Source organism: Candoia aspera, chromosome 1 (genome assembly GCF_035149785.1).
Source record: "Candoia aspera isolate rCanAsp1 chromosome 1, rCanAsp1.hap2, whole genome shotgun sequence".
Classification (NCBI taxonomy): Eukaryota; Metazoa; Chordata; class Lepidosauria; order Squamata; family Boidae; genus Candoia; species Candoia aspera.
The window spans coordinates 48,250,725-48,262,176 of NC_086153.1; the positions used below are offsets into that span (position 1 = coordinate 48,250,725).

At 40.2% G+C, this 11,452-nt stretch overlaps 1 protein-coding gene across 1 annotated transcript in view; it reads right to left on the reverse strand.

Annotated features, from left to right (window-relative positions):
* Positions 1-8,974, reverse strand: part of PTPN14 (protein tyrosine phosphatase non-receptor type 14) — a 73,007-nt gene extending 64,033 nt beyond the window's left edge. Inside the window, exons 1-2 of the mRNA XM_063303486.1 lie at positions 8,664-8,974; positions 3,088-3,257 (exon numbers count right to left, since the gene is read on the reverse strand). Coding sequence (XP_063159556.1) covers positions 3,088-3,257; positions 8,664-8,837 — 344 coding nt within the window. The 5' untranslated portion in view covers positions 8,838-8,974. The remainder of the gene's footprint in view (positions 1-3,087; positions 3,258-8,663) is intronic.
* Positions 8,975-11,452: the final 2,478 nt, after the last annotated feature.

Sequence of the window (11,452 nt, forward strand, 5' to 3'; positions counted from 1 at the left end):
GCTGCTACTTCTTCACAGAACTGTATAGTACACCATATTTTTCAGGAAAAGTCCTTTAAAAATGTGATTTAGAATATTTTAAAGTGATTATTAACGGTGCTGTTCCTGTCTCTCAAACTTGGAAGTTTCCCTCTCCTACAACAGATAGCAATATTTCCTCTCTCTGATAAAATCCTGGTACCATTACAAAAGCAACATCAAAGCCACAAAACATAAAGCATCAAAAGCAATAATCAATAACTGCAAAATGGGCAACAGCAGAATCCAATGCTTTTTAAAAAAGAAGTGCTTAAGTGCCAATGGAACACAGAGGCAATGGAAATAAATTAAGTGCCTCGGGGCATAGCCTTCCATATATGGGACACTGCACAAAGAGACATCTCAGCTTTATGTCGGCCTGACTAGCTTTATCAGGTCAGGGTTCCAAATCAAGTAACTATCAGAGCACATGGGACATTATATGGGGAAGAAAGGGGTCTTTAGGATACCTAGGTGCAAAGCTTTTTATACTGAAAAGTTAACAACTGCACTTTGAACTGATCATGGGAGCAAGTAACAGGTTTTGAATGCCAAAAACACTATTCAGTTTAGTATGCTTAGCTCATATCAGCAAGCAGAAAGTGCTGCTTTTTACACCAACTGCTTTTCAGGGATAGCTCCCTGTAAACACATGAAGATCCTCGGGCCAGGTAACTTGAGAATGAATGACTGGAACACTGGAGGACGGTGATGCGCCTCACAATTTCTCCATGTCCTAAGAGTCCAGCAGCAGTGCCATCTCATGCTAGACATCTGCTATTTCGAGAGGAGTGCAACTTCATCCAACAGAGGTGACACACTAAAGCCAAGTCATCTCACCCATCGACTAGCAGCATTTTCATCTTGTCAGGGCTACCTTTCACTTTGTTTTGCTCCACACAGTCTGTCACAGCTGTCAGTGAGCAATTGGATAAGGCTGTGCATGCTTCAAAAATTATTTCAGGCATAAGCTTAAAAAAAAAAAGTTTTTTTTCCGGGTTCGCACAGAAGACTGAAAAAGACCAGTTCTTTTAACGAACAGCCGAGGTGCTAGGTCCAAAGCACCTCTTCAGAATCACTGAAATGTGCACAGCCTACAGTAATATACCTATTCTCTTTCTAGAATCAGATAAAAACACAAGATAAGGCTGGATAATATCAGCATACTCTGCAAGCCAAATCTACCAGTGACTTCACCCAGCAGTTTCACATGGAAGATGACAGTCCAGGTCCTACTGAAGATGTTTTTAGACAAAGCCTTCCTATGCTAGAATTGTATAGGATTGCAATAGGGGTTATCAATACCGTTCTTACTGCACCAGTATATCCAACTGGATCTCAAAAAGGTACTGCCAGCATCTCATCACAAGATTTTGAAGAACCTGCATGCAGTATTAGGGCACATGAGTCTTTGCGCAAGTTCATTCAGTGGTGCCCTGGACCAGAATAGATTACTGACCCCTCCTGAGTCATATATGAATCCCGTACAGAATCGTAAGTGGCAGCAATGCCCCAAGTCCAGTCTCCCACCGCAGGACACAGTTTCAATTAAAGGATTCCACCAGAAGTTGCTGCAAGTGCAATAATGACATAGAAGTAACGGCATTCTTACTATCCTATACTTACTTACTAGAGCAGGCACCTATGATGCAATACCTCTCCAAAGCTGAGTGGCTGGCATGCTACTGCACAGACCTGAGATGATAGCAAGAGCGTGCAAGGGCAGGTTTCCTGGCAGGGAAAACAGAATCAGGCAGCTGCTTCCTTGCCAGGGACAGGATGTGAGGCTTGTCACCACTGCTGCATGCCTTACGCTGCTATCCTTACTAGAACTCAGTGGTGAGGGAGTTGCTCTTTTCAGGGCCACCATGCAACTTCAGTGTTCAGTGGCGATTCCGCTGAAAAGAACAGAGCCCCATGAAGAGAGTAGAAGACACTTGGAACAATTCGTCTGCAAAATTATTCATTTAGGGAACTTCTAGAGACAGGGAAGGGAGGAATTGTGTATGTGTCCTATTAAAAAGGCAGAAAAAACAAGGCAGTTTGAGTTATTATTCATAGGCAGATGTAAACAAAATCCTGGCAGATTTTCTCATTTAACCTTTTAGTTATTCTGTTAATTTATATTCATAACTGCAAAGGCATTCTCCTACATGGGCCTACAGGCTTCTACATTGGACTTTCTTAATTATATGCCCCAAATTCTTTATACTAATTCCAAGGAAATAAAAGCATTACTTAAATATAACATATAGTTCAATCCTGTATGTCAGTTTAGGATGGCATATGATAGCACAAGAACAAGTCGGACCATCACAATTTCTACCAGACAGAAACATGGAGAGTCTTCAGACCCAGTAGAATCATCTGTACTGCCATGCCCTATGCAGAGTTTGTTTGTTTGTTTATTTATTTATTTATTTATTTATTTATTTTTCAAATTTCTATCACCGCCCATCTCCCCTGAAAAGGGGACTCTGAGCAGTTTACAATAAAATCACAATTAAAACATATAAATTACAATATAAATAGATCAGTAAAAAATAAATAGGTATAAAATATAAAATCCAAGCAGCGCAGATCTTGTTCGTTGGGGAGAGATCTATGATACTAGCCACCCCCAAGATGAACTGGTGCCCCTCCCACCCCAAGCGAGGCGGCAGAACCAGGTTTTTAGGTTCTTCCGGAAGTCCAGGAGCGAATGGGCCTGTCTCACCTCCGGGGGCAGAATATTCCAGAGGCAGGTGCCACTGCAGAAAAGGCCTGCCTCCTGGACCCCAAAGAGTTGGCTTTCTTGCAAACCACGGTTTTCAAACCTGAGTTTGAAGAGAATCTGTAAATCCAGATTAGGTAGGAACCTGATTCACTTCTGCTATACAGGTAGTCCTGTTAAATGCTAACCTATGGGTAAAAGTTAACAAGAAAAGGGGAAATCCATATCAGAGAAGAGAGGAAATACATTACTAAGGCAAAATTCTGAATTGCAAATCATGGCTTCCAAGGGACATATTTTCAACAAGAAAATATCCACGGCTACAAAGAAAAGTGAAGAAACTTGGTTACAGATACCTTGTGACTTCGTGCTGCAGCAGGGCAACACTGGGTACATAAAACATGACCCCAAAGAAAAGCAGAGACTCGCTGGCAAACTTGTCCAGCTGCTTTTTCAAAGGCTTCTCCAGTTCCACCCATCGCACTTGCTGGCTCTTGTTGTGAAACCAAAGGCCAAAATAGTGTGTCTAGAGGGGAAAAAAAAGTTTAGAAACAAACAAAAAATTATTCTCTAGTCATGTTTATGTTTACAAAAAAACCCCTTTCTCTTTTTTCCCCCTCTCCCTTATATTTACACCTGAGTATATTAATATTGAAGCAGCTTGTAGCCCTGTGTTTCATTTTTCCACCCAATATGCTTTCCAATTGTTACTATACAAATTGGGGAATGGATTCACAGGTCTTTCTGGAGTAACCTAATGATGGTGTTTCATGGGGCATCTGGCCTTCGTAAGGGATTCAGTACATTTGGGGTTATAAAATAAGCTCTTTAAAATTATATTATGGAAGAGATGCAGCTGAAATCCCCTAATCCAGAAGCCATCCCAAACATCACATTTACCAACATTTAAATCAGGGCCAAGAATGGTCATGTACATCCTTTATCCAGTTTCTAAAACTTTAAGCAAAAGTCTCCTTCTCATTCCCTCAACCCACCTGCCTCACTCAGGGATAGGGAACCTTTCGCTGGCAGCTGAAGGCTGGGCAGTATGCAAGGCCATAAGGCAAAGAGAGGCTGGCAGGGAAAACACTTTCAAAAACCCAAGCACCCTAAAGGTATTTTTTTAAAAGACACCCAAACCATAGTTTTGTATGTTTAAATAAACATTAAAGTAAACACTTCAGCTCTTAAATAGCCATCTAAATGCCAATCTTCAGCAGTAAACTACAGAAGGACCAGTTTTCAATCCCTGGCATTGCCAATTAAAAGGTTCAGGCAGCAAATAATGGGAAAGACCTGTAGCTGTAATCTTGGACAGCCACTACCAGTTATCAGGCTCAATAACAGATTAACAATATTTTCCAGCCCCCGTCTCCCTCCCTAAATTACTGAAATCTTCCAAGCATGCCTCTCTCTACTGATCTGGGGAAAAGAATTCTCTTTGGGAAAACCACCAGCTCTTGGGGAAGGAGGTGCCTCGGGGGCCATGTTGCCACTTTCTGGCTTCATGTGGCTTTTGGGTCTTACCAATAACATCAATCATGTTTAAATCTAATCAGCAACATTAGCAGGATTTAAAGCTGGATTCCAGTTTTGGAGTTAGAAGTTGAGTTTTTTCTCAATGAATATGGTTTTTATTTATCACCAGAACAACAATTTAGCCTTAACTTGCACGTAGGATCAGCAGCTGAAATATTTAATGTCCTAAGGAAGGAGGAAAATATGGTTGCTACAAGAGATCTAGGAACAAAAGGAAATTATTTTTGTATCTCTTTTACAGTATGATTTCCATTTGTAATTTGGTAACATCATTGCTCACTGGTTTCCAATATTTGTTTACTGCTTTTTAGGGCAAACAGTCCCTAGGAAATTCACCTTACTTCAAAAAAAAAGTAAGAAAATTAAAACTATATAACAGCAAGACTAAAATAGACCATCATCACAAATCAGATAAAACTATATGAAATATACATTAAAAAGGTCAAATAATTAAAGCAGCCAGTCCAATGCCTTAATGTTAAAAAAAAAGGACTTTGAGGCCTCTTAGAGAGTTATTAAAAGGAAATTTCAGTTCCTAGGCTGAAAAGGTCTCGGTTTAGGGCTCTCCAATATAACTGATGTCAGATTTGAGAAATATTTCTGGGATGGATGTATAGAGAAAAATGCAAGATAAAACAATTGGTGGAACTCAGCAACTAATTTTACCAGATATGAAATCTGATACATTTTAAATATTCCTGGACCACTTTTAATTTAACTGTACTGGAGCTGCATTTCCTTTTCAACATCAAATGGCAAAGACCTCAGTAAAAATATGGTTCTGAAATTATTTGTGGGGGAAAGTGAAAACAAGCATAGTAATAAACATTATTACATGTATCAACCAGAATCCAAGTTTCCTGCATCAGCTGTGATGCCAATTATCCAAAATGACATGTGGTTTAAACTTACATCAGTTGGAAGAAAACTAGAACTATAGAGTAATTTAAAACAGCTTTTAAACAGCAGCAGGTTTTGATAGCTTTTTAAAAAATGTACTACAGTACAGTAATACAAAAGTCATCAGAAGAGATTCCAGAAGCAAACTAACAAAAACAAAATGTATTATCTGAAGCTCGTCCAGCATTCCAAGAAAGAATGAATGAGTATAAATTCTTGGTGCCTGGCAAGCAATAGTGGTTGTAAAGAAAGCTGCTCCTTATGTACCTTCAAACATTTTTGTGATGACTACACAGTTTGTGGTAGAGGATTTGACCTCCATGGAATGCAGGAATGCCATGTAGCTCATTCTACATTAACCCGTATCTTAACTAGCTAACTGAATTATCAGATCACAACTGCAAGAGCTTAGAGATAAAATGAGTTCCAGGAGCTGCATGCCAGCTATTTTACTGTGTTTTTAGTCATCACTCCTGGCTTATTATATATCATTCTGATTTTTCCTTTGGTCTTGCTCATTTTTAAAAAAGAAAAATCAGAATTATACATAGCAAGGAATGTTGACCAACCACTACCTGGATTAGCAAGTAGTCCATGACTTGATCGTAAATGATGTCAAAACCTTACCCCTTCCAAAAGCAGTATAGGCAGCAATCAACTGTCCATCTATGCTGCCTACAAAAATTTACAGGGTGGGAGACAGAGAAAGAGAGAAAGAGAAGGTCCTCATTGTCCTATTTGTCCCATAAGAACATTAGTGTTCACTTCCATTATCTTCCAAATAAAGGAATTTAAATAACAGGAGTCTCATTCTTTATACTTTGGCATCATCTATAAGGAGAACAGGGCCTCATGCAGGGCTATTGTTCAGCAAAGAAGAATCTTCTTTAGAATCACAGCAGCTTATGGCATACAGCTCCAAAAGCAACTTAGTGGAAACTTGTCATCAGCCAACCCCTCTGTGGTCAAAATGCAAGATCAAAATATTCTACTCTTAGCAGTTTCATACCATTGAAACCTCTTGACCCAACTCTGTGGAATAAAACACAGTGGCACTCCCACCTGCAGCGCTGGGTTCTGAAAGGCTAGCTTGGGGTGGGGACGGCATTTGCTTTGTCTACGGCAACTGCCTTTGCATGATTCTGTCTTTTCAGTATGTATATTAACATCCCAATTTTGGAGTGAGATGAATTTGGAGCCTGTATGCCACTCTTTCTCTTTGTCATTGAGTAGGGTGAGACTGAACAATGAACCTCTGCTTGGGTTCAGTCATGAGCTGAATTAGGGCTAATAAAATGAAAGTGAATTTTGAGGAAAAAGAGGCCCTGTGGGGCTGATCATCCTTTGTCCAGCATTCTTGTGTTTCAGTTATTATGGGTGGAGATGCACACCCATTCAAATAAATGCACACCCATTCAAATAGCAAGATTGTAACTTGAAGATTCAGCCTGGGCACTAGAACCTCAGGTAACCTCAATGGCCCAAAGCAGTTTTTAAGTTAAGTTTTCACTAGTTTACCAGTTGTAACTGGCCATGAAAATCAATCTTTCATACTTGTCTGGTAGTGCTATAATACAGGGCTGTGGGGCTGCCCCTGGAGGTCAAAAGCAGAACAGAACCACTGTGGAGTTAACTGATAGAATCAGCCTTATTCATGTAAAAACCATACTTGAAGGATTGTGTATGTCCTAACTCAAGGTAGAAATACAAGCTTTACATAACTGGAGATCCAAATGTTTGAAGGTGTCTCTCTCCCCATACCAAAGCGTCTTGTGGTATGAGAAGCTTTTCTCTATCAAAGGTGAAGGGAGCTATTTTGGCATTAGTGCTCTGCTTGATGAATGCACTACCTTCCCTAAAAAGATGCACCCAGCACCTATATAGTCATTCGTCTGGCAGCCATTTTGGTTGTTTTCATTTTCCTAGGCATTTGCATTTGAAAAACACACCTTAGCATTTAGTGCGATCATATTCATGCTACTATTATACGGTATTTTAGTATTTTACAATAGCAACAACTGATTATTTACCCTTGCTGCTCATCGCTTTGGAATCAGTTGGATGCAGGGTGTTACAAAATGTTTTTTTATAATAAATAAAATATAGACAATTCAAAGAGTAGCTATGATGTACGGAAATAGAGCCAGTCATGATGGAAATAGTGGTACTGCTGGTCCATGTTTTGCTGAGCTAGAGTTAGTATCCATCCAAATTCTATAGAATATACTTCCACATATATACTTCACAGGGGGAAAAACGGCCATTTAGCATAGAGACAAATCCATTAAGAGTAACATAAACTTTGTGCTTTGGTTTTAGTTAATGAATGAAAAATTTGCTTGCTCCCTTGGGGTATAATTTATACTATTCCTCAGAGTGGCCCAAATTTCACTCATATGAACATCTGCACACAATAGAAAGCTTCCAGGGTAATTGGGATATCCTTTAAAGCAGGTGCAGGCCATTTTTATTTTGTTTTGTTTTCAGTGAAGGGCACCTCCACAACTCCTGTGGAACTCACTGCTTTTGTCAGAAGGACAAGGCGCACTTTGGGGCATGCAACTGTGACTCAGCTAAAGGGGTGAGGCTGCCCCCCACCAATGCTGCTGGAACCACCTCTTGCGTAAAACAAAAGTAGATGGCTGACGGCTGCAGGGATGGGTGGAAGGTACTGTACTGCAATAAGGACATTACCAGAGAGCAGGAGCAGGATTTTCAGTCTGATTTTTCTCCTCCTTTATGATTATTTTTGAAATAAAGCCAACCGTAACATTCATACACCCTTGTTTAAAAACTTGGTGGGGAAATCACACCACTGTTATTCAGCAGGTTGTCACTAAATTTCAAACGGTGATTTCCAGTTCTGTGGCTGAAGTAAACAGCACCATTCTCCCATTTTGAGGAAATACAGTTATTGTGCTCCAGGCTTTGGGGCAATAAAATCTGACTTGTGAAGTAGTGAATTGAGATTCATGCTGAAACTCCAATATACTTCAGTGACAATTGGCTTTCTAAACACGCACTAGACTGTATTGCTAGAATCAGCCTTACCTATTGCAGACTGTTTAATGAAACAGAAGAAAAAAATAGACTTTAAGGCACTTCTTCCAGCAAAACAGACACACATTTCGTACGTACAGCCCCCCCCCCTTACATAAGTGGTCTGATGTCATGCGTGAATCAGGATGTATTGTTATCCTCTCCAAATGTAAAGCAGCCTTTTGCTTATGGGCAAAAAGGAAGATGTTCCCTTGCATATTAGTTATAGAGTTTTGTCCTGACAGGAAATAACACTGAATCACAATCCAAACTATAGGTAATTGACTGTCCTGTTGTTTGTGTAAGCAAGATACATTTGCCAAAGTTCCATTCAGTGATAAGATCGGACCAAATCCAAGAATAACATGATTCTAATAAACAGATTCCAAACAGCCTGAGCTAAAAATACACCAAGCGGCAAGCAACAGATGGTCTTTTCCTGGGTTCCCCTCACCTCTGGTAATTCCAGCCTCTGAGCCACGGCCTCCAAGCATTCTTGGCCAGTGCTCTCCACAGACAGGGTGCACTCAATCACGCTGTTGTCCAATAATCGAATCCGGGTCATGAAACAGTTCTTGCTCCGGACATTATAGCGCCGTGTCCTTCGCAACTTCAGCCCAAAAGGCATGACTGCTAGGCTAAAGAAGCTATCCCTCTCCTTCTCACACTTTGGGTCTTCTTAGTAAGAAAGCTTTGAATGCTGTTCCTCTACTTCCGGCTCTTCTCCTCCAGGTTTGCAAAAGGGTGCCCATGCCAAAGATAGATACCACAGCAATACCCTGAAAAACAGCAATGCAGAGTATGGTTAATTTCCATGGAATTGGTTGGGAAATGATTTTTCCCTTGGGGCAGTAACAGCTGTTGGCTCTCAAAGATAGTTCAGATCAATGGCCGTGGATCCCAAAAAATTCATCTGGCCAAACCCACACTAAGGCAAAGGATAGAAATTGAAAACAGGAGCAGAAAGACTGCCAGACTGTCTGCATCAATTGTGGTTTGCAAACAGAATTCCATTTTGGGGATGCAAGTATTCTCATAACCTGGCTGAATGCTCCTCGGCCTTTTCCACTGGACATTAACTAAAGTTAGTACAGTGTGAAGTAGAAAACATGGTACCAAAAGTAGCCTTGACCATAATTAGCACTGGTGCACATCTACAATAACTTTCAATTATTATTAACGCTGATAAAAGCAGGAATTAATTCTGAAGCATTTCCCAAGAGGTCTCCTTCTTGGGAACATTTAGTTGTGGAAAATCAAAAGGTTTTATCATACAGAAAGAGGATTCCAAAAGCTAATTCATTTCTTAAAATAAGAGTTCTAACACAATCACTGGGGTAGGATGAGGCCGGAAACAACCAAGATGGTATGTGGATGTATGGGAGAATGCTACATACCAGTGTGCCATGAGTTTTTATTGAGTATTTATAGAATTTCATTCTAATTGTTTGGGGCTGGTTGATGTTTTGACTGTTTTGTGTGCTGCCCAGGGTTGTTGTTACAGTATGAGTGGCTATATAAGTCTTTTTAAATCAATCAATCAATCAACCGACACAGGGTTACCACAGTTCAGCCCTAAGCAATCTCATCTGCGTATTATTGAAATTAACTTTACTATTTAGGCAAATCATGGGGAAGACAAGAAGTCTTCCTGCCCTTCCTGCTCTTGTCGTTTTCTGCTGCAAATTAATACCTTCAAAGTAGTTTCACTGGTGGGAAACAAAAGACTGGAGAGTTGTTGGCTCTCTTGTGGGGGGGAGATGGGTGGTGGCAAAATTTGAAAAAGAAATAAAAGAAATAAATCTGCACCTGCAAAGACTAAACAAAACTGAAGATAACTTTATATGCCAGTAAGTTATGGGTGTCACCCAAGACATGTTTCTAGCCTGCATTACTATAATAAACCCTACTTCTCAGGAAACATGAATAAGATTCCACTGGTAGTAGGGACTCTTGTTCCCTCAGCTGGAGTATACTGCTGTCAGGGGTTCCAATATTTCTAATGCTCTAGCATCAGACCAGCAGCTAAGAAAATAAGACATGATTGCATTTTCCCTCTCTGATTGCCAGAGCTGTTGTTTTTCTGATTGCCATCTATGGGAAAGAAATGACTGTTCTAAATTTTTCCCATAGTTGGAGCTATGGCAGAGAGGAGCCTAGCTCTGTTTAGATGGAGGGATCCAACTGGGTAGAGAATGGAGTTCTCACAAACAGTGCTGAACTCTATTCCCTCTGAGTGCCCTACATTCAGATGGAGGTCTGAGAAGGACATGCACTCGCATTAGCTTGAATGAGAATATGCCTCTCTTTGTGATCCAGAACCCTAATAAAAGAGGCCTCCAGATCACATGGAGGGCTGTACCGACATTCAGGATAATTAGAAATATAGCTCCTCTTCAGATCTCCATCTGATTATGTGGAAAGGAAGGATGGAAGGACAGAGCTGCAAGCACAGCCCATTCTTTACCCAGTTTGATCTCTACAAGTACTCAACTAGATATCTGAACAAATTTTCACATTCTACTTGCCCCTTTCTCTTGTTCTCCTAATGTCAAAGCCCTGACATTAGGGGAAAAAGGCTGCAGATATGTAGAATGACTAGAGATGTTTTTACAAAGAGACAGCCAGGTAGAATCCTAGTAAAACCTAGCAAATCAAGCAACAAGGCTGAGGAATTCTGGGATTGTAGTCAGAAACATCTGAAGGCATCAATTTGGAGAAGGCAACAGAAAGACAACACAATCCATTCTGTAATCTAAGACATCAGCTAGAAATGAAAAAGTAGGAAGAATGGGAGGAAACTAGACAAAGGTCATTAAGGGCAGGATTGGTTCATGTCTAAGTTTTTCTTTTGCAAATTGAAAATCAAAACTACTTGGCAATGTTATTTTCCTTATTGTTTTACTTAAATAGATTTCCTTTCATCAGACCAGGCACTCCCTTAGATTCATTTAATTTCAGAATAGTGTGCTATGAATAAAAATACATATTCTTTTGCATTTCAAGGCTTGCAGGACCAAGAAGACAACAACGGACAAAAGTAGCTTATAAAAAGTGTGGGGACAAATTTTGGATAAATATAATTCAGGTGTAATTCAAGGGGCTGGTTGTGATCAATTACAGCCTGGTTATTTGTGGGACTGCCTATCTCCTGTGTATCAGCCCAGCCAGTGCGATCCAACAGGTTCCGCAAGTTCCGGCTTCCTTTGATCAAATCATTTATCATTTATTGGGACCCCAGAG